Source organism: Panthera pardus, unplaced genomic scaffold, assembly GCF_024362965.1.
Source record: "Panthera pardus isolate Hobbes unplaced genomic scaffold, ASM2436296v1 HiC_scaffold_6, whole genome shotgun sequence".
Taxonomy (NCBI): domain Eukaryota; kingdom Metazoa; phylum Chordata; class Mammalia; order Carnivora; family Felidae; genus Panthera; species Panthera pardus.
The window spans coordinates 98,017,202-98,041,280 of record NW_026526991.1 but is presented as its reverse complement, the minus strand read 5'-3'; the positions used below and the strand labels follow the sequence as shown (position 1 = coordinate 98,041,280).

General features: G+C 38.6%; 1 protein-coding gene across 1 annotated transcript in view; it reads right to left on the bottom strand.

Annotated features, from left to right (window-relative positions):
* Positions 1–24,079, bottom strand: part of LOC109276050 (PZP alpha-2-macroglobulin like) — a 47,356-nt gene that overhangs the window by 20,552 nt on the left and 2,725 nt on the right. The window contains exons 2-15 of the mRNA XM_019464557.2: positions 21,159–21,342; positions 19,842–20,001; positions 19,611–19,663; positions 18,575–18,595; positions 18,148–18,316; positions 17,448–17,532; positions 10,580–10,691; positions 10,147–10,261; positions 9,887–9,996; positions 8,863–9,024; positions 7,000–7,227; positions 6,684–6,747; positions 3,151–3,293; positions 2,419–2,568 (exon numbers count right to left, since the gene is read on the bottom strand). Coding sequence (XP_019320102.2) covers positions 2,419–2,568; positions 3,151–3,293; positions 6,684–6,747; positions 7,000–7,227; positions 8,863–9,024; positions 9,887–9,996; positions 10,147–10,261; positions 10,580–10,691; positions 17,448–17,532; positions 18,148–18,316; positions 18,575–18,595; positions 19,611–19,663; positions 19,842–20,001; positions 21,159–21,342 — 1,756 coding nt within the window. The remainder of the gene's footprint in view (positions 1–2,418; positions 2,569–3,150; positions 3,294–6,683; positions 6,748–6,999; positions 7,228–8,862; positions 9,025–9,886; positions 9,997–10,146; positions 10,262–10,579; positions 10,692–17,447; positions 17,533–18,147; positions 18,317–18,574; positions 18,596–19,610; positions 19,664–19,841; positions 20,002–21,158; positions 21,343–24,079) is intronic.

The following is a 24,079-nucleotide window of genomic DNA, read 5'->3' as shown; positions in this document are numbered from 1 at the left end:
AATATATTGCAGCCTTAGCTGCTGTCTCTTGGATCACTTGCTTTAGAGGAAATCACCTGCCATGTGCTGAGGACACTCAGGTAACCCCAAGGACACTCAGTCAGTGTGGTGAGGAACAACTGTATGAGCAACACATCTTGGAAGTAGACTTCCAACCTCAGCCAAGCCCTAGTAACATGTTGCCATGTTGACGAACAGGTGCGATCACAAGCCAGTCACTTAGCCCAGATAAGTCCCTTCTGGATTCCTAATCCACAGAAAGTGCGAATGACAATACATGTTTATTGTTTAACACCAACACAGTTGGGGAGCATCATTATGAAGCACTTGATAACTAACCACAAACACTCTCTAAACTTCTTTACCTATTTACTTTGTTCTTGAGTAGGAGAACCAAATGGTCGCATAAGTGAGCATGCTCCATCTGTTTTGGATGAACGAATATTTTCCAGGCTATTGTCAAAGCAAGTGACGTAAAGACAATTGTAAGAGCCCAAGTCTCCAATTATGTTCATACTCCTTTTTTTTATCTCTATAATGTTGAAAGCTGTGTTATGCAATTGAATCGACTGTTAAATTTATAGAACTAAACAAAATAGGATAAACACAAAAATATTGAAAAGTAGACTAAACTTGTTCAATACAAGCTGAGCTGAAAAACAGCTCAGAATAGACTACGCAAATACAGAGTGTAAAAAAGAAAAAAAAAAAAAAAAGCATTTCTCCAAAGAAGGCACCTAGAGAGAATAAGTCCCTTTTTTTCAGGTTAACTTCATCATGCCATCTTCTAATTCAAATAGAAAACTGTAGTAAGAGAAATCTGTCTTTTTCTCTAATAATTATGATGCTATGAGGAGATATTTTGACCTGTTAATACAAGGCTAAGGTTGAAAAAAATTTTTATGATACCCTTTTTTCCGAAGAATGTTAATTTTGATGATTAGAAACAAGACAGTGATTCTTGATATAGTTATCCCACAGTTTTAAAATTTAATACCTACAAATGAATTTTGAGAAGTAGAAACCAGAAGAAAACCAAAAGAAACTTCAATATTACTGATTTATCCTCCAGTATTGCCAAATAATAATAAGTCCCAGGTAGGCAAGTTAATGAGTTAATCTATTTAAACATTCATGCATAAGGCAATTAAGGTTATAAAATTCACCACTGATAACTTTTTGACAATGATCAAATTCCAGTAACATGTCATTTTTCTTGCATCATGCTGAGCATTTTCGAAAGATGAGTAATCTAGTGTTTTTTTTTTTTATTTTTTTAATGTTAATTTATTTTGAGAGAGAGAGACAGATTGCAAGTAAGGGAAGGGCAGAGAGAGAGGGGGGACACAGAATCCGAAGCAGGCTCCAGGCTCTGAGCTGTGAGCACGGAGCCCAATGTGGGGCTTGAACTCAGGAACCATGAGATCATGACCTGAGCCAAAGTTGGATGCTCAACTGCCTGAGCCACCCAGGTGCCCCCAGTAATCTAGTTTTAAATAGGTTAGAAAAGCAGTTTCTGAATTTTCCTCTACTTCTGATAGTTTTCAAAAACCGCATGTTTGAAAGTATTTTCACCTGATGCTAATTACTGACCATATTTTCCCTTTTTATTTTTTGGAGTCACATGCAATTTCTTATTATCGTCCCTCTAAAACGACACCTCTGTAAGGGACAAAGACTGTGATTGTTTACTGCGATTTCCCCAGCTCCTAAAACAGACCTAGCACATAGTAGGCCTGCAAGCTGGTGATAATGATGATGACGACAATGATAGCAATCAAAACCAATGTGATACCCCCAATATCACCACTATTAATTAATACACTTCTAGGGAAAAAAAAGAAGGAACTTAAAATTTTACGTAGTCTGGGGCTCATCCTTGCTGACAAAGCTGGAGTAGGTCACTTTTTTCTGAATTGAAAATAACTTGCGAATCACTTATTACCATTTTCACAGATCGGAAGCACTCTAGAGAGATAAATAGATCTGCTGGGAGGTAAATGGCTTAGGCTTGCAAATATCAATTTTGTCTAAAAAGCTTACTGCATTGACCAAAAATGGCTTATTTATTTATTTTTATTTTTTTTAATGTTTTTATTGATTTTTGAGAGAGAGAGAGAGAGAGAGAGAGAGACAGAGCATGAGCAGGGGAGGGGCAGAGAGAGAGAGGGAGACACAGAATCCGAAGCCGGCTCCAGGCTCTGAGCCGTCAGCCCGGAGCCCGACGTGGGGCTCGAACCCATAAACCTGACCTGAGCTGAAGTCGGACGCTTAAACGACTGAGCCACCCGGGCGCCCCATCATAGTTTACTCTTAAGAGGGGCTTATCCTCTCCCCGCCCCGCCCCCCCCCCCCCCCCAACCCTCCTGTGGTCCCTTACGCGGCCCTTCCTGACCCACAAAGCTGCCGGCAACTCACCGAGGCCGGGGACAGCTCAGCCTCGGGCCTCGCCAGCGGCACGCTTTGGTCCACGGCACGGAGGGCGCAGAGGGACTGAGGAGAAGCTGAGACTCGCAGGTGCACATGTGAGGCCGGGAGACTCTGTGCTGGACCGAAGCTCAAGTCCACCTGTGAGAGCAGAGGGAAAAGTCAGTCAGTGCTTCCTCGACCTTTGGGACCCTGCCGTCACCCACATTTCCCGAGTCATCTTTACATTAAAGTCAGGAACCTATTTTCCCAAGTTCCCTTTGCTGTTGAAAAGGTTCCTTCAATGGCTCAGTCTTTTCCTAAAGGGACAACTGGTAGCTCATAAGGGATACGTAGCTTGTTTGATATTTAGAGGCCCGTCTTTACCTCTGACCCATTATAAGGCGGTTCTAGGTATTTCTGTCTGTCCTTAAGGTCTTTGGAATGTTGGAATCTTAGCATGTTACATACCTCATGCAATTGAATTAGTGGACAGGGCGCCACGGACACAAGGTTGGACTATGTTTTAGCTATGTGGTAGCAATTTGGTAGCAAATTTGGTAGCATTTTGGCATAATTGACAAATTATTGTACTAGGTGCCTGGAGGTTTCGCTCTGCCGTTAACTGGCTGGGATCCTGTGTGCAACTAATTTCATTTTCTGGGCTCAGTTTTCTCTGAGGCAAACGGAGGGTGCCTATAGTTCCATTTCTTGGTGTTGTCACTTCATGCCGAAGACACTCACCTTGTTGGCTAGACAGTTTTCGATCTCAAAACTCTCGGAATCTCCAATAGCTTCTCCGTCCGGTAAAATAGTAAAGATGAACAATCGGACGATGGGAGCAACGTCCGACTCCACAGGGAAGGATAAGGAAAAGCTGCCTGTCCCTGGGACGTGGAGAGAATGAGACAAGACGGTCATGGGTCAGAGCACTACTGTTAGATCTTACCCAGTTTAGACCTGTGGCTACTCCTTCAATGGCATAGTCTCTTTAACGCCATTCTAATTATCTGGTGAAATTAACAGGCTATTTTTCTCCTTTGCAACGTCAACTGTGGAATAAGTGAAAGTCCCTTACACTCATGTCTGTGTCTGATTTTCCACTTAACTAGGGCTGGAAGCGACTTAAGTTAGAGTAGGTCTACGTTTTTCTACATATATATGTGTACAAAGAATATTTCATAAAGGCTGCTGGGCTCAATCAAAAATGATACAATAAGGGAGGTGCCAGGGTGGCTCCGTCGGTTAAGTGTCTGACTCTTGATTTCAGCTCATGTCACGATCTCACAGTTGGCGAGATTGGGCCCCATGTCACCCTGTGCCGACAGCATGGAGATTGTTTGGGATTCTGTCTCCCTCTCTCTCTGCCCCTCCCCTGCTTGCACTCTCTCTTTCTCTCTCTCTCTCCCTAAATAAGTAAATAAACATTCAAAAAAATTTTAAAAACTTTACAATAAGCAATTTATTATATATGTTATATATGAGTATCTATATCATATATTTACATGATGAATGGAAACCATTCCTTTTAGAAACCATTTCAGGCCAGAGGTGATTCTCAGAGTTATAATTTGTAAGATATAATCAGAGGGCTTACTTTTTTTCCAAATACATGTCTTCTTTATTGTGGTAAAAAAAAACACACATAAAATTCGCCATGTTAACCATTTTATTTTCTTTTTTTTTTTTTTTTTTAAATTTTTTTTTTCAACGTTTTTTATTTATTTTTGGGACAGAGAGAGACAGAGCATGAACGGGGGAGGGGCAGAGAGAGAGGGAGACACAGAATCGGAAACAGGCTCCAGACTCGGAGCCATCAGCCCAGAGCCTGACGCGGGGCTCGAACTCACGGACCGCGAGATCGTGACCTGGCTGAAGTCGGACGCTTAACCGACTGCGCCACCCAGGCGCCCCGACCATTTTATTTTCTTAAAAAAATTTTTTTAATGTTTATTTTTGAGAGAGAGACAGAGTGTGAGCGGGGGAGGGGCAGAGAGAGATAGGGAGACACAGAATCTGAGGCAGGCTCTAGGCTCTGTGCTGTCAGCACAGAGCCCAACACAGGGCTCGAACTCATGAACTGCGAGATCATGACCTGAGCAGAAGTCACACGCTCAACAGACTGAGCCACCCAGGCTCCCCAGCCATGTTAAACCATTTTAAAGTGTACAGTTCAGTCGTATTAAGGATATTCACTTTGTTGTGAAACAAATCTCCAGAACTTTCTCATGTTGGAAATCTGAAATGCGATGTCCATTTGACCACTCACTTCCCCCCTTCCCTCAGTCCTTTGGAATGGCCAAGGCAGTGTCATGGCATTCGTATTATTGTCTCATTGGAGGGATCAAGTTTTAACTTAGATCCCTAAAAAGGAAAGTTTTGCTGTGAAAAGAGGGTGATTTCAACCCTTGTATTGCTGTGTCTGGAGTGAACCATGGTAGGTAAGAGTAGGTTGAAGTATCACAAAAACAGAAAAAAAAAATTATGGCAGATTTTTTTTCCCCCAGGGAATACTGGAAAGAAAGTAACCTTTAAGTAATGAATTTTGTGACTGCTTGGTCACTGAACATCTGAATTCTGCACTTAAAAGAGACTCAGACATTGTTCTGAAATTAGTAATTTGCACCTTGATATCAAAACTGCAGAATAGTATAAGAAAAGAATGATATGAGTAAGTTAAATGTAAGCAATGAAAAAGGTTGAATTTAGACAAACTCTGAACAAAGTTGGTTCTTTTATCTATTAGAGTCAAGGATTTGCAGTATGTCTTTATGAAGAACAAATTGATAATGAATAACATAACAATGTGTGGTTAAAATAGTGTTATTATAAATACTTGTGAATTCACTTGGTTATATAAAGAAATTCCTTTCAATTATTGGCAGAATTAATTTCATTACATTTTTGTGATACCTTCATGGAGTAAATAATTAATAAACTCTCTACTACTATGTAGAAAGTCTTCCTTTTCTGAATGATGCACGAATTAAAATGTCAAGAAAGGAAAAAAATCAGATCACATAATGTTTTCAGGCCGTCATCTATTTCTATAAATGGTTACACACTGCAGTCTTAGAAAGTAGAAAATAGAAAAGCAGGCAACAAGATGCATGGAAGGCAAATAATGCACACCGTGGGGTCCATTCTGTACATCAAAGTATCCCTATATAAATATTGGGATAAATGATATTCAAAGCTGGCAGCACTCTTTAATGTTTAATTCAATTTTTTAAAAAATGTTTATTTATTTTGAGAGAAAGAGTGTGAGCAAAGGAGGGGCAGAGAGGGAGAGAGAGAGAACCCCAAGTAGCCTGTTAGCTCAGAACCCGATGGGGGGGGAGGGGCTTGATCTCACAAACCGTGAGATCGCTACCTGAGCTGAAGTCACGAGTCCCTTGTTTAACTGACTGAGCCACCCAGGTGCCCCCTAAATAATTTTTAATTAGTGAGAGTGCTAATTAGTAACTTCGTTTAAATTAAACCTTCTCCAATATTGTTTCAATATGGAAAAATAAAAATATAATTGATGTCTTATTTTTCCAGCGTGATAGGGGAGGAAACTATTAAGAAAGTCATAATTTCAAGCATCGTTACGTTTAGCTCTGGGGTGCAGTGGAGTTTGGTGAAATATTTGCCTTAATTCTAGTTAATTATGAGCATGCTCATGGGCTCTTTTCTCGGTGATTTAAATCTTGACATGATTTAATTAGAATGGAAAATAATCCTGGTTTCCTTTCCCACGACTTATTAATGAAGTGCACTCAGATTCACGTGTGAGGTTCCCAAGTTCATGCTGGCGGCACTGTATGCATCCTCATTAACTGCTGAAGGGAGTGAGCCTTCCCAGAGACAAGAGAGCCTAGCCCAGAGTCTGGCACATCAGGGAAAAAAAAAATTCTCCATGATACCTAACTCTCTCCTCTGCAATACTAAGGTTAAAGATGGCCAATACACGTTTATTGTTAGGGTTAAAAAACAGAAGGAAGCTTCGATTTTCTGAATTTTGGAATTTAAGTATCAGCTGGAAGAGACAGACTGGGAGAAAAAAAGTGTGACTCAGGCAGAATGCCTGACACATAGTAGGCAATCAAATTTATCTGTTGACTGTGTTGAGTAAAAAAATGCTAGAGTCATAAGGAGAGTCTATATTTTCTTTGGTGTCCTTGTTACAAGGGATAATGAGAATAATTTCCCTATTTGTGAACTGTCACTGAAGTGTAAAGCTGGATGTGTTGGGAAGGAGATGGGGGGTGGGGAATGGATTTGAAGATACTCACTGTCTCCCGGCTCTACAGGCACAGCATGTGTTCCTGATCTGATGATGTTTCCCTTAGCCATGAACTGAAATGAAAAACCAACACAAAAACAACCTTTTGAGCCTAACACACTTCTCAACATCGTACTCCCCACAAGACCTGCTTTCTGTCCTTGAATCTCTGCTAGAGAGAATCAACTGCCTGAAAATCAAAGAATCAAGGGGAACATGGGTAAGAAAGCAAGATGGCGGTGCACAGGCAATTCTTACATTCCTGGCTTTTTAACCACTTTCGTCTACCAATGAACTCCAAATATATTTTGTAGCCTTATCCTTACCAGGTAATAGAAAATGAGCTCTTTTGGTTCCCCAAGGGCCTGCCCATTGAGTGTATAGTATGCCTTGATAATCTGAGTTTGGCCACAGGGCAGGGTACCGGCCACAGGCTCCAGGTGAACATAATTCCCGCTGAAGGAGAAAGCGTGCCTCGCAAGGTGCTGAGCACCCTGGTGTTCTTCTCTTAACCATACAAAGTTAAAACAAAAGCTAGTTTGCTCGTGGAAGGCCTGATAAAACAGAAAAACAAAGATTATTGTTTCGATAGTTCTTCACTTTAGCTTCCCACCAAAACGAACAGTTAAAATTTTGTGTCTTCCCTTCTAACATATACTGTGCATCATCCTCATCCTGTTCACCAACGAATAAACAGATTATCAGCCTCTCAAATTGCAGCGATTAACAGGAAATATTTAGAAATTAATCTCCTTTGCCCTGAATTTGCCAAATCGTCATTGATTTATCTTCTCTTCTGTAGCGCAAGGCCGGAGGAACAATGGCGTCCCAGTGAGAATGGCAAGTAGTCTTAACAAGCATAAAAGGAAATCTTTAGATAAGAGAAGTGCCTTGTAAATTGGTTTAATTGAAATTATGTTGTATGTATTAATGTAATATTTTATAACTGTAAGGGCTTCAAAGTTGTTTGTAAATAATCCCAGCCAATTATCATCTATGCTTCTTATCATTACTATGACTTTGGATTTTTAAGCCCTTGTAGTTTTGGGACCTTTAAACCTTGAAAATGTTGTCTAGGAGATAATTCTATTTATTGCCCCTGCAGTGGTTGCTCCTTAGCTATTTTATGAGTACACACCCTTTCTTTTTCTGAATTTACTAGGTGTATTTTGTGGACCTTTGTATTTGCTATCATAATAAAGTTCCTATTTTTTTTATGATTGCCCTGAAATATATCATACTAATAATTGTAACTATGATTGTAGAGTTTCAAATATAGGGACACTCTATTCATCCTTTCAATCCTAAGGAAGAGCAGGTATTTATCACATAGAAAACATTAAGCATCATTCCATATTTTAAATTGAATTAACATGTCAACATTGGGAAATGGAAATAATTTAAATGCTATTTATCTAACCTGGAATCAATAAATCATTATCTTTTTTTACCACTTCTTTGCTTGAGCTTACAAGAGCAAAGTCTTTGTAGTTACAGAAATCTTTTGATCCTCATCATTAGGCAATATATACGAAGAATGTGTGGGGGTTCCAATCACTTTTAAAGTTATTTGAGTAGACGTAGAGAAAAACAACAGAAAACAAATTACATGAATTACTCACCTATTGAGGAACTGATATTGTTCAGGACCAAATCCTATATGCATTTTTTTTTTGCATGATACATAAAATTTTTTTTATTTTTATTTTTTTTTACGATACATAAAATTTTAAAGATAATGTGAATGAAATGATCAGACACTTCTATAGTATCTCTTCTAATGTCTTCGTTATTTTATTTAAAAAAAATTTTTTTTTAACGTTTATTTATTTTTGAGACAGAGAGAGACAGAGCATGAACGGGGAAGGGGCAGAGAGAGAGGGAGACACAGAATCGGAAGCAGGCTCCAGGCTCTGAGCCATCAGCCCAGAGCCCGACGCGGGGCTCGAACTCACGGACCGCGAGATCGTGACCTGAACTGAAGTCGGACGCTTAACCGACTGAGCCACCCAGGCGCCCCTGTCTTTGTTATTTTAAATGAAAATTTTAATTCCCAAGTTTATCCCTAAGTTGGACAGCTTCTCATTTCTATCTCTTAAATACAATGTATGCTTCTTCGTATTTGAATAAATAATGGTCACCGAGGTGTCTCTTTGTCCTCTGGTTTTTTTTTTTTCTTTCATACTTACCACAACAGAAATTTTGTTGGCCAAGACGTTAGTGGTATTGATGGAAAACTGTACAAGACCCTGTTCATTGGTAGTTGCATTGTAAAGATAATTGGCTTCACTTGCAGAGATAAAGATAAGTTTATTGGGGATGGGTACACCTTTCCCATCCACCAGAAGCACCTAGAGAAGAAAAGTACTTGATAAGTTATATGGATAATACTCAGAGAAGACAGAACTCATGGGAACAAATTCCTTTGCTGCCATAACTGAACGAAAAAAGCAAAAGCCAACCTCTAAAACAACCCTTCCATATTTACTACAAAATCAAATTTTTTTCCACTGTATCCTCATTTCTTTCACCTTTTTACTCTGTTTTTGGATCCTCATGTCCTTTTCGTCTCTGCAGACAAACCCCATAAGCAGCCCCACAAAAAGTGTTTCTTTTTGAGAAGAATTATAAGTTATTTTAAATACATTATTATAAAATGGGTGAATAATTATAAATAACTATAAAAAGGGTAAAATTATTACTTAAAATGAACATGTATACCTTAGGCATGAGAATAATTTAATAATAATGGCCATGAAATATATGCTCTTATAGGTCCTATGCCTAAAAATAAAACCACTTATCCACTTGCTTCTAAATAGAACGACGGATATAAAGGAGGATACTCGCAGCCATAATTGAGAATGATTTGTGAGAAATTCTCTTAAAATTCTGAAGCTGGCTGGATAATGTCAGAAATATATTTATTGTAAGACGGTTGGTAGAGAAGGTTTGACATAATCACTACTTCATATCACATTAAGAATCTTCATTAGCTACATGTTCTAAAAAGAAAGAATACCTCTGATTCTCAAAATACTGTCGTATGTGTTTGTACATTTTATTGGTGATATTTACAAAGGAAGGTCCTTTTTCTTGGTTTCATGTTTTGGGTCTAATTGATATCGCTAACTAGATGTAGGCTACATCATCATGCCCTGATGGTAGGTACAACTAGATACTTCATTATTTGTGAATTGCAATATACTCTACCTGTCCAAAGAAGGGGATTCCTCGTCTAAAGTGTGAATCCACTTTCACGAACCTGACTCTGGTTACAGTATTTGTGATTTCACTGGTCCCGTTTCCAGTAAGTACTATGTCTAAAAATATGTAGAGAAGAGTAAGTACTCTTGGAAGTTACTTTAGTCCTAAAATTCATGTCCTTCCACCTTCTTTATGACCCTTGTTTTGTTATGGAAAACAAACCAATGCTTATGGTTTCACTCCCCACATTAATTTGGAGTTCACACCTGTTCCCTTTTCTCTGATCTTGGCTTCCACTTTAAGTTTCATTTCAAAACCCATATTTTTAATCTGGAGTACATTTGTGTTTACTTGTTGGGTGATGCAGCCATTGCTGTCGAGCTGAGAGAGGAAAAAAAAAATTGATCAATCCCATACTGATTAAGACCATACTGACCGAGACTAAATTTATCATTTTCTTTCTGATGCCGAGACAATTTCTTTGGGTTAAACATGTTAGTTGGCCTTTAATATTCACATCTGCTCTCTAAGGGTTAGTCATCAAAGTGAGAATTTTATTGACTAAGAATAGAAATTCTTTCTTTTTTTTGGTGGGGAATATATTGGGATAAGCTTGCTCTGATGTCTTCTTTCTAGTTAGTAAAATAGGGTAGCTATTGTCAACAATGATAGTCCCTGGCGAGAACATTGTAGACTAACCTGTTGACTGAATTTCTCACAGAACTCGTTCTTTTGGCAATTAGAATGATGAAGTAATTTTCTGCACAGGTTCACAGTTGCAAGTCCTGGGACAGGTTTCCCATAGGTGTATCTGTCATGTAAGAAACAAATCAGGAACTGAGGAAGGGTATCTACCTTTTCCACTACATCAACCCACCACAGATCAAACACATACTCTTTGCAGTTCCTTGTACTTCTCTATCATTTTGGGCTCATATCAAGTTGAAATATGTCTGGAAAGTATCTTTATCAAGAGGTACTACTTATTAAGGCATTTGAAACTGTGCTGCAATGTACAAACAAGTTTCCTTCGGGATTTAAAAAATTTCTTCCTTTGGGGCACCTGGGTGGCTCAGTCGATTAACTGTTCAATTCTTGATATCAGCTCAGGTCGTGATCTCCCAGTTGTGAGACTGAGCCTTGTGCCGGGCTCTGTGCTAAGCACAGAGCCTGCTTGGGATTCTCTCTCTCCCCCTCTCCTTGTCCCTCCCTTTGCACACTCTCTCAAAATAAATAAACATTTAGAAAAATTTCTTCCTTGTAGCCTATTTTTTTTATCATTCTTTTTATTCTGTCATTATAAAATCAAAACTTGTTGTTTATACCAAGTGGGAAACTTAGATAATAAATAGAATTGAAATAAATAAATAATAGAAATAATAACGCTAACACCATAATGTGCTTTCACACACACACACACACACACACACACACACACACACACAGAAAGAGAGAGAGAGAGAGAGAGAGAGAGAGAAAGAGAGGAAAGAGAGCTCTGATAAAGCCAAACAACCATGGGGCATATAAAACAAAATTGTGTGTGTGTGTGTGTGTGCGTGTGTGTGCGTGTGTGTGCGCGTGTGTGTGCACTCTATTTCTCTATTAGTTTTTTTTTCCTTTCTCGATAAAAATGGAATAATTAATAATCAGTTTGCTTTGGGCATTAGTTTTATATGTAAATACTTACAATATCACTTCAAATAAAATCAGAGCAACTTATTCTGAAACCCCTTTCTAAGATACAGATATCAGCACTAGGATGCCATTAAGTTAGGAAGATCCTTGAGGCAAAGGTCCAGATCCTTTGATGCTTCCGGTATATAATATTTAGATGGGCATATTTTTGTACCCTGTATGCTCCCTCTTCTACTGATGATTTATAGGAAATGAGTTTTAATTCTCAAGGTTGAAATGAACTGTAAGAGCTATTTGTAAATGCAAAAGGTTAAAGAAGAAGGGAACCCTACAAGACAGAAAAAAATTTCAAAAATAGCATTAGTAAGTCCTTCACTATCAATAATTACTTTAAACGTACACAGATCAAATTATCCAATAAAAAAACATAGAGGGGATGAATGGATAAAAATACAAGATCCAACTATATGCTGTATACAAGAGACTCACTTTAGACTGAAGGACACATATAGGCTGAAAGTGAAGGGATAGAAAAAGATATTCCATAAAGATGGTAACCAAAAAAGATCAGGGGTGGTTATACTAACATCACAGAAAATAAACTTTAAGTCAAGAAATGCCACAAGAAACAAAGAAGAAGTTGTATAATGATACAAGGGTCAATTCACCAGGAAGATATAGCAATTATAAAAATATATGCATCCAGCACCAAAACATCTAACTATAAGAAGCAGACACTCGGGGCGCCTGGGTGGCTCGGTCGGTTAAGCGTCTGACTTCGGCTCAGGTCATGATCTCACGGTCCGTGAGTGCGAGCCCCACGTCGGGCTCTGGGCTGATGGCTCGGAGCCTGGAGCCTGCTTCCGATTCTGTGTCTCCCTCTCTCTCTGCCCCTCCCCCGTTCATGCTCTGTCTCTCTCTGTCTCAAGAATAAATAAACGTTAAAAAAAAAAAAATTTAAAAAAAAGAAGCAGACACTGACAGAACAGAAAAGAGAAACAGACAATGATGCAACAATAGTAGGAGACTTCAATACCCCACTGTCAATAATAGATAGAATATCCAGACAGAAATTCAAGAAGAAACAGTGACACTGAACAATCTTAGACTACATGGACTTAAGAAACATATTTAGAATATTATACCCCAGTGTTGGCAAGGATGTGGAGAAAAAGGAATCCTTGTGCACTATTGGTAGGAATGTAAATTGGTACAGCTACCGTGGAAAACTATGGAAGATTTTCAAAAAATTACCATATGACCCAATAATTCCACTACTGGATATTTAACACCACAGCCCCAAACTTCTGGGATGTAGCAAAGGTGGTCATAAGAGGAAATTATATAGCAATGCAGGCCTTCCTAAGGAAGGAAGAAAGATCTCAGATACACAACCTAACCTTACACTTCAAAGAGATGGAAAAAGAACAACAAATAAAACCCCAAAGCAGCAGAAGACAGGAAATAATAAAGATTAGATCAGAAATCAATGATATCGAAGCCAAAAAAGCGGTAGAACAGATCAATGAAACCAGGAGCTGGTTCTTTGAAAGAATTAACAAAATTGATAAACCACTAGCCAGTGTGATCAAAAAGAAAAAGGAAAGGACCCAAATAAATAAAATTAAAAAAATAAATAAAAACTGGGGGCGCCTGGGTGGCTCAGTCAGTTAAGAGTCCGACTTTGGCTCAGGTCATGATCTCGCGGTTTGTGAGTTTGAGCCCCACGTCAGGCTCTGTGCTGACAGCTCGGAGCTTGGAGCCTGCTTCGGATTCTGTGTCTCACTCTCTCTTTGCCCCTTCCCTGCTCACACTCTGTGTGTCTCTGTCTCAAAAATAAATAAAACATTAAAAAAAATAAAAAGTAAATAAAAACTGGAACAGGAATAAATAGAAAATTTTAACAGACCCATAACCAGTAAAGAAATCAAATTGGTAATCAAAAATCTCCCAAAAAACAAGAGTCCAGGGCTGGATGGCTTTACAGGGGAATTCTACCAAACATTTAGAGAAGAGTTAGCTCCTATTCTGTATCTTTTTTTTAAATATGAAATTTATTGTCAAATTGGTTTCCATACAACACCCAATGCTCCTCACAACAGGTGCCCTCCTCAATGCCCATCACCCACCCTCCCCTCCCTCCAACCTCCCATCAACCTTCAGATTGTTCTCAGTTTTTAAGAGTCTCTTAGCACCTATTCTCTTGAAGCTGTTCCAAAAAATAGAAATGGAAGGAAAACTTCCAAACTCTTTCTATGAAGCCAGCGTTACCTTGACTCCAAAACCAGATAAAGACCCCACTAAAAAGGAGAACTATAGACAATTTCCCTGATGAACATGGATGCAAAAATCCTCAACAAGATAGTAGCCAACTGAATCCAACAGTACATTAAAAAAAACTATTCACCATAACCAAGTGGGATTTACACCCAGGATGCAGGGCTGGTTCAATATCCTCAAAACAATCAATGTGGTACATCATATCAATAAAAGAAAGGACAAGAACCACATGATCCTCTCAGTAGATGCAGAGAAAGCATTTGACAAAATACAGCATCTTTTCTTGATAAAAACCCTCAAGAAAATAGGGATAGAAGGATCATACCTCAAGATCATAAAGGCCATGTACGAAAGACCCACCACTAATATCATCCTCAATGGGGAAAAACTGAGAGTTTTCCCCCTCAGGTCAGGAACACGACAGGGATGTCCACTCTCACCACTGTTACTCAAGATAGTATTGGAATTCTTATCCTCAGCAGTTAGAAAACACAAAGGAATAAAGGCATCCAAATCAGCCAAGAGGAGGTCAAACTTCCAGTCTTCACAGACGACATGATACTTTATACGGAAAACCCAAACGATTCCACCAAAAAACTGCTAGAACTGATCCATGAATTCAGAAAAGTTGCAGGATATAAAATCAATGCACAGAAATCGGTTGCATTTCTATACACCAGTAATGAAGCAACAGAAAGAGAAATCAAGGAGTAGATTCCATTTATAATTGCACCAAAAACCATAAAGTACCTAGGAATAAACATAACCAAAGAGGTGAAAAATCTATACAATTAAAACTATAGAAAGCTTATGAAAGAAATTGGAGAAGACACACACACACACACACACACACACACACAAAAGGAAAAATATTCCACGCTCCTGGATTGGAAGAACAAACATTGTTAAAATGTTGATACTACCCAAAGCCATCCACATATTCAATGCAATCCCTATCAAAATAACACCAGCATTCTTCACAGAGTTAGAAAAAATAATCCTCAAATTTGTATGGAACCAGAAAAGGCCCCAAATAGCCAAAACAATCTTGAAAAAGAAAACTGAAGCTGGAAGCATCACACTCCCAGACTTCAAGACATATTACAAAGCTGTAATCATCAAGACAGAATGGTAACAGCACAAAAACAAACGTTCGGATCAATGGAACAGAATAGAGAACCCAGAAATGGACCCACAAACGTATGGCCAACTAATCTTTGACAAAGCTGGAAAGAATATCCAATGGAATAAAGACAGTCTCTTCAGCAAGTGGTGCTGGGAAAACAGGACAGCGACATGCAGAAGAATGACCTTGGACCACTTTCTTACACCATACACAAAAAGAAACTCAAAATGGATGAAAGACCTAAATGTAAGACAGGAAGCCATCAAAATCCTCGAGGAGAAAGCAGGCAAAAGCCTCTTTGATCTTGGCTGCAGTAACTTCTTACTCAACACGTGTCTGGAGGCAAGGGAAACAAAAGCAAAAATGAACTATTGGGACTTCATCAAAATAAAAAGCATCTGCACAGAGAAGAAAACAATCAGCAAAACTAAAAGGCAGCTGACAGAATGGGAGAAGATATTTGCAAATGACATATCAGATATAGGGTTAATATAAAATCTATAAAGAATTTATCAAACTCAACACCCAAAAAACAAATAATCCAGTGAAGAAATGGGCAAAAGACATGAATAGACACTTCTCCAAAGAAGACTTCCAAATGGTGAACAGACACATGAAAAAATGCTCCACATCACTCATCATCAGGGAAATACAAATCAAAACCACAATGATTTACCACCTCACACCTGTCAGAATGGCTAACATTAACAATTCAGGCAACAACAGATGTTGGTGAGGATGTGGAGAAAGAGGATCTCTTTTGCACTGCTGGTGGGAATGCAAGCTGGTGCAGCCATTCTGGAAAACAATATGGAGTTTCCTCAAAAAGTTAAAAATAGAACTATTCTACAACCCAGCAATTGCACTACTAGGTATTTATCCAAGTGATACAGGTGTGCTGTTTTGAAGGGGCACATGCACCCCAATGTTTATAGCAGCTCTATCAACAATAGCCAAAGTCTGGAAAGAGCCCAAATGTCCAACGATGGATGAATGGATAAAGAAGATGTGGTGTATATATATATATACAATGGAGTATTACTTGGCAATCAAAATGAATGAAATATTGCCATTTGCAACTACGTGGAGGGAACTGGAGGGTATTATGCTAAGTGAAGTCAGTCAGTCAGAGAAAGACAAAAATCATATGACTTCACTCATATGAAGACTTTAAGAGACAAACAGATTAACATAAGGGAAAGGAAACAAAAATAATATAAAAACAGGAGGGGGGGACAAAACATAAGAGACTCTTAAATATAGAGAACAAAAAGGGGTTGTGGGAGGAGGGATGTTCTAAATGGGTAAGGGGCATTAAGGAATCTACTCCTGAAATCATTGTTGCACCATATGCTAACTAACTTGGATGTAAATTAAATAATAAATGAATTAAAAGAAAAGAAAATACTCCAAGGATCCTCTTAAAATTGGTCAGAGGAGAAATTAAAATTAATTCAATGTCTCATTACGACATTGAGAAAAATCCAGCAAAAGGGACATTTCAGGCAAATCCAGCAAAAGGGATATTTACAGGCCAACTGGCCGCTCTCTCCAATAAGTTAACATCCTGGAGAGAAAAGGAGGTTCCAGACTTTTAAAACTTTAAGATATTTATAGATTCCCATGGCTTGCTAAAAAATATTAGGGAAAAAAACTGGAAGGGGGAGGAAAGAACAAATGGGACAAATTAAGCAAAAATTCATTATTGTGTAATGGTCCATGGGTAATCATGATGGGTACATGATTTTCATTTTACTATTCTGTTAACTTTTGCATTCAAAAAAATTTCCATTGTGGAGAGTTGGAAAAAAGGAGTACATATGAGTCATAGTAATCAAGAGTAATGAGTAAATCAGTTTTAGAAAGATTGAGGGAACTTGAGTATAAAATAAGAATTAGTATAAGAAAATTACTTTTAATTTTGTTAAGTATGATAATGACATCATGACTATGTAGGAAAATGTCAGTAATTTTTATTTTTATTATTTAAAAAATTTTTTTTAATGTTTATTTTTGAGAGAGAGAGAGACACAGACAGAGCGCAAGTGGGAAGGGGCATAGAGAGAGGGAGACACAGAATCCAAAGCAGACTCCAGGCTCTGAGCTGTCAGCACAGAGCCTGATGTGGGGCTCGAACCCACAAACCGTGAGATCATGACCTGAGCTGAAGTCAGACGCTCAACCAACTGAGCCACTCAGACGCCCCAGAAAATGTCAATAATTTTTAAAGGTACATAGTGCTGCATCAAGGGGACAATGTAATGATCTTTGTAATTTATCCTGAAATGTTAAAGCAAAAAAAAAAAATGATGTAGCAGATATAGAAAGGTGTTAGTTGTTAAATCATAATTATGGGTGTCCTCTATTCCTCTGCATATTTGAAAATTTTAATAATAAGCAGCTGAAATAAGTCATTGAAATGTTTTTTAATTCAGTTAAAAATTAATTTGTACTTAGGTACCTAGCTAAATAATGACTCAAATGGAGGCAAAATCTGAAATTTCAGGCAAAAGAAATTTAACTCACATCCCACATACTGTTATGTTCACTTTTTCATCCAGGATACTGATTATCTTTGGCACCTGAACTTTGACCTCAAACTTGGGAAGCACTGTTGGTAGAGATAATGGAAATAGGGAGGTTGGTAAATATTTAATGGAAATACAAATATTTTCATGTCTATAATTTTCCCCAAAATAATATCCTGAAGGCCTAGATGCATTTTTCTTTTTTTCCTTTTTTCAATATATGAAGTTTATTGTCAAATCGGTTTCCATACAACACCCAGTGCTCATCCCCAAAGGTGCCCTCCTCGATACCCATCCCCCACCCTCCCCTCCCTCCCACCCCCCATCAACCCTCAGTTTGTTCTCAGTTTTTAAGAGTCTCTTATAGATGCATTTTTCAATGTGCCAACTTTAAGATAATAAAGTTTAACAACTCATGCAAAATTTAACTGACTTCGTGGTGAGAGCAGATGTCAATGACACTAAACAAATGATGATGGTTCCACTGAAATAAGAATTTTGATACTTGGCAAAGCGCAACTTGCTACTGGAAATCAGACTCTCGTGAATTTCTGGTGCACAGAATTACGATGACTTTACAAACAGCTAAAGCTGATTCTAATCCAAGTTCAACATACCTACACGGAATTCAAAAAATCTAAATGAATGCTTGGTATGAAACAAAATGTTATGTCCTTTTCATCGTTCATAATCCATACCAAATTCCTCTACAGTGAAGGAGTGCTCTATCCTTTTGCCTGATTCCTTCTGTACCACCACCTTGTAAGAGCCCTGAATGGGCTCGGACGAGAGGGGAAAGGCCAGCTGTTGGAGGCCACTCTCCAACTTGACACCTTGCCATTGTCCAACACGGTTTCCTTGTGGGTCCTAGACAGAAACAGGGAGCATGGAGAATAATCATGTAGCTATGATAGCCCTTGAACAAAAGACTTTGGGGTTGGTAACTGGCATTGCCTTCAGAAGAGATAAACACAGAAGGAAGATAAAACAGAGTAAACCTGACATCTGGGAGCAGGGGATTTTAGATCTGACAGTTGTTTTTTTAATAGTAATTCATCTGTCAGGAGTATCAGCACTTCCATTCTTAAATGCACTGATTTCTTTATACAAGACTCTGATGCTTACCTCAAGGTATACCAGTGGAATCTATATGAAAAAAGGAAAGAAGAGATGTGATTAGAATTTCACCAAACACTATGATTTCAGACTTGTGATCAAATAGGGAAATGGGAAAATGGATTCTGTAGTAAGTTATAACAAAATTTAACCTGAAACATTAAAGAGCTAGAACTGTTCAGGGAAACTAGTAAATAGTTCTAAGTGAAAAGCATAAATAACGTATTTCTACAACAATCATTGTGTTGCCATTTCCCGGAAAAATATTTTTGGTGAATAAGTTTTATTAATATTTATTAATTTACTCATATTTTTAATCAGTAATACTAGGTACTTACGACCTGTAAGTAAAGAATATGACTATATTGCTTACTTATATAAATTATATATTAATAGCGTGATATGTCATTATGATTTAGACCAAATAAGAATTTTGGTTAACAGTTAACCAAGGACATTTTTTCCTAATTTAAAAAATTGCATTTTTACAGCAGCTTTGTTTCTTTCCTTGTTGAAAGCTAGTTGGAGGAAGGATCACCCAATTAACAAAAGTGAAATCTTTACATGTGATATATATTGTATATTATATTATGTGTTAATATCTATGACAAATACATGTGTATATAGTATATATATGTATTTGTTACCATATTATAATATTATCTATTACGTATATATTCAGAAACAGTGAAACTCTGTGCTTTTAGTAATCATAAACTCCTTGAGAGTATGGATATGGATAATATCTCACTTTTTTACTCTTCATTATGTTTAATGTATTATGGTCACAGCAATAAATGTAGCTGACTACTGTTGAGCTGATTAATTACTGTTATAAGAGAGACAGCTTCCTCCATCGTTTACCCCTCTGTAATGCCTTCCATAAGACTCTAGATCTGTAGGGAGGCAGGATCCCAGTTTCCAAAAGGAATGTGTTTCATCTTCTTGCTTTTCCTGGACCTTCCTGCCCCTGCTTGGGTGAGTACTCCCATCCCCTCCTCCCATCCCCGCCACCAACCCAAACCGTAACTACTGAGATCCTTACCAGTTCATTTAAGGGGTGAAAGTTTTCATCCACAGAGACAATACGGAATTTTACTAAAAAAGAAAGAAATACTCTGATAAGACTCAGACATGATATGATAAGGCAGGTCATGTGAGTGATAGGGCTGGAGGCTAAGAGATGGGGATAATTAATGGTGCCTGGCTGGAAAACCAGCTTTGGGGTGGCCTCTCCTTCTCAGTAGTGCCCCAGTATTAGAATTTCCCTTCATACCTGTCTGTCCTGGTTTATAGATGGGTTTGTCTGTCTGGACAAAGACCAGACTTTGAGCATTCTTTAGCAGCACTGTGTTCCTCTTCCTGAAGTCTTGTGTTGGTCCCTTTATCTGGACACTGAGAAATGCCATCTCTGACAAGGAGGAGCTCCTTGGGAGCTGAACAACAAAAAATACCACCGAGGAGTTGCACAGTCTTCTTTCTCTGAATCCTTCATCCATGACTATTTTCTACCTCTCTCTCAGCTTCACCAAGGGCTAGGTAAGTATAAATATTTTGCCAGACATGAATGAAGATAATAATATAAGATATAGGAGAGATATGTCAGTGAGAACAGCCGTCAGTGGAACCCAAATATCCAGAGAGCCAACCTGGAACTCTAGTTATTAAATCACACTCCTTTTAACAGAGCAAAATCTATGCAGAAAGAATGGAAAGAAGCATCTTTATAAAAATATGGGAGAATATGGGAGCTGAGTATCCCAAGCACAAACAGGGCAACCTCAAAGAGGTACTGGATGTTTGCTTTGAGTTTCTGGTACTATTAATACATTCAGAGGACAAAGACACCTAACATTTCGCCATAGGAGAAAAATTCTGCTACAAAATTCTGCTGTCCTACCATGAAATTTTTGTATAATCTCTTTCTAGGTATTGCTTGCTCTGACCTTAAAGAGATGGTTACATATCAAAATTAGAAACCCTCTTTGACTAAGTCAGGGCGCATGGGTGGTTCAGGCATCCGACTCATGATTTCGGCTCATGTCACGATCCCATGGTTCATGAGATCGAGCCCTGTGTCGGGCTCTGCGCTGACAGCATGAAGCCTGCTTGGGATTGGGGTTCTCTCTCTCTCTCTCTCTCTCTCTCTCTCTCTCTCTCAAAATAAATAAACAACCTTAATTTAAAAAAGAAAAGAAAAGAACATCTCTTTGACTAAGTCATGCTTTCTATGGCCAATAGAATTCTTTTTTAATTTAAATTGAACTTTGGCATGCAGAAAAATATTTCTCTCCTCTGTGGATGGAAATTCCATGCTTTGTTTCTTAGTAGCTAAAAACTCACTCTCTTTCGTAGGTTGTGAAGTCCCCACCAACATTTAAAAAAAAATATTGTATTTTTTAAAGGCTCCACATCCAAACGTGGGCTCAAACTCGTGACCCCAAGATGAAGAGTCACATGGTCTACCAACTGAGCCAGCGAGGTGCCCCAGCTCACTAACATTCTTAAAGTTGTTCTTTGCAGATTCAACACCAGCTCCCGTCACCATGATTCGATATAACGTATCAAACAAGGACAGGCAAATAGTACTCACAGTGAAGGAGACGCAGTGGAATAAATCCTTCTCCACCACCAGGTCAGTGAAGAGGCTCTGGTTTCCCCTGAGGGACTCCAAGGAAGCACTTACAGTCACTGTCTCATTCAGGTAGCTCAGAAGGATGCAACCCTTCTCAGGAGTCTCTGTGTGGAGCAGGGAGGGGACCAGCACCATATACTGCCTGGGGAGAGAAGGCTGAGTCAGAGACAGAAATGGGGAATAATAAGCATTTTCTTTTTTTTTAACGTTTATTTATTTTTGAGACAGAGAGAGACAGAGCATGAACAGGGGAGGGGCAGAGAGGGAGACACAGAATCTGAAACAGGCTCCAGGCTCTGAGCCATCAGCCCAGAGCCCGACGCGGGGCTCGAACTCACGGACCGTGAGATCATGACCTGAGCCGAAGTCGGACGCTTAACCGACCAAGCCACCCAGGCGCCCCTTAACAAGCATTTTCAACCATAAACGTGTTTTCCGTAACCATATGTACTTCTTGCTACGACTGATTCCATACCAAGTGTCAATGAACAAAGAACAGGATGATGGAAGGTTCATCGCTGCCAGGCATAAGAATTCTATTTTTCACTCCTGAGTAGTCCCTCACCCGCACAGCCTATATCAGCAGTTGGCTTCAAGGATGTTATAGTTTTATGTGCACTCTTTGTATTAAAGGACTTTAATATCTGAGTTCCTGAATATATACCCATAAAAGTATATATATATAACAAATTGCTGATGATTATTCACTTTATAAAAAGATTTACATTAAATTCTGTCTCTATAAACATCCCTTGTGCATGAACACCATGACTGAATACATTCATTTGGAAAAACCTCAGTGAAATCGTTTTCTTTGTAACAGCGGTACTGAAGACGTAATGTATTTGCTGTTTCTCTAAGGTTCTTCAGACATACCTTAGCCAAAATCGATGGTATTTTTGTCAACAAGTTTTAATTTTTGTTATTAATTTGCATGCACACACACGCACTCACAAGGACACATTGCACGTGATTAACATCCTCCTTCATCCTCACCCTCTTGAGGTAATCAATATTAATATATTGATATTAATACTTCTACGTTCATAAATATATCCTTGTGGTCAAACCTCTATGGGTCAATAAATTATCTTATTAAAAAACCAAGTTCACACAAAACGTATTACTTTACAGTCTTTTTTATGCTAATTATTGAATGTATTTAATTATTCAGAGGTATGGGCAACCTTTTGTGTGAGTTTACTTTCTTTATTTTTTTAGAGGGAGACAGTGCACGTGCGAGTGGGGGAGAGGACAGAGGGCCAGAGAGAGAATCGCAAGCAGAGCCCAAGCTCAGGGTGGAGCCTGACTCAGGGTTCGATCCCATTACCCTGGGATCATGACCAGAGCCGAAATCGAAATATGGATGCTCAAATGACTGAGTCACCTATGTGCCCCTTAAAGGTTGTGTTTTTAGGTAATCTCTACACCCAATATAGGGCTTGAATTTACAACCCTGTGGTCAAGAATCACTTTCTCCATTGACTGAGCCAGCCCGGCACCCTTGTGAGTTTACATTCTTGACTTTACTGACACGTTTCCTTTATCTATTATATTCTTACAAACCCCCTCCCCCTCCGGATAGTTCCAGTCACAATTCTAGCCATTTTTCAGGAACCCTCCCAAGTGACACGTTTGACCAAAAAACTGTTCATGAAACATTCGACGCCATATAATCTCCCCATAGCCTGAACCCCTATGGGCTGAAATGTGTTTCCTAAGTGCCTGGTACCTGCAAGGAATTGTGTTAAGCAGTCTCTGTATTAAGCCTCCTAACAATCCTGTGTGGTACATGCATCATATTTTGTATGTTCATGATAAACGTTGAGACCCTCGCCAATTCCCAAATTTGAATACGCAACAGTAAGATACTGCCTGCTCTGCCTACTCACTAAACCAATAAATCATACACAAAATGTGACTTTGCAAAACTTTAGTGATTCAATAGCTGCAGATTTAAGTCCTTAATTTATTGGCGTTAATTTACAATTAAGAAAAAAAAAAAACCAGGGCTATTCTTTTCTTATATTGTTTTACTAGCCTTTCCCTTCTACCTCCAACATGGACTCTTACGCTTAAGAAACAGCAGGCAATTTGACACACGAAACACTATTTTATTACTTTTCAGAATTAATAGGTATGAGACTCACAGAAGAGAATAACAGAGACAGTTTAGTTGTGGAATCTGGTAGTCAGATTTGGTTCTCTCATTCTCCAAGGGGTCTCTTCCAACGCATTCATCAAGCTGTATGTGTTTTAAGTTTTTCCTTGGCCAAACTATATGCCATGGATCTTTAGATCTGCTCTTCAATAATTAAAATCTCATACACAGATTCAATACAATCCTTATCAAAACCCCAATGACATTTGTGCAGAAATAGAAAAATCTGCACATATTCTCTCTTTTAATAAACTTCAAAGGCAAATCACTCCAAATTACCAACAAACACTTATAATTAAACTATGAAGTAATATATTGAACATTGCACATTGGGAGCTACGATTCAGACACACAGAGGATCCAACATTTAAAACAGAATGACTTTGGCTCAGGTCATGATCTCACAGTTCCCAAGTTCGAGCCCCACGTCAAGCTCTGTGCTGACAACTCAGAGCCTGGACCCTGCTTCAGATTCTGTCTCCCTCTCTCTTTGCCTCTTCCCACTCACACCTTGTCTGTCTGTCTGTTTCTGTCTCTCAAAAATCAAAATAAACATTAAAAAAAATAGATTGACATTGAGGGAAGGTTGGGGGGTGATGGGCTAAATAGGTGATGGGTGTTAAGGAGGTCACTTCTTGTGATGAGCATTGGTGTTGTATGTAAGTGATGAATCACTGAATTCCACGACTGAAACTATTTTACTGTATGCTAACTAACT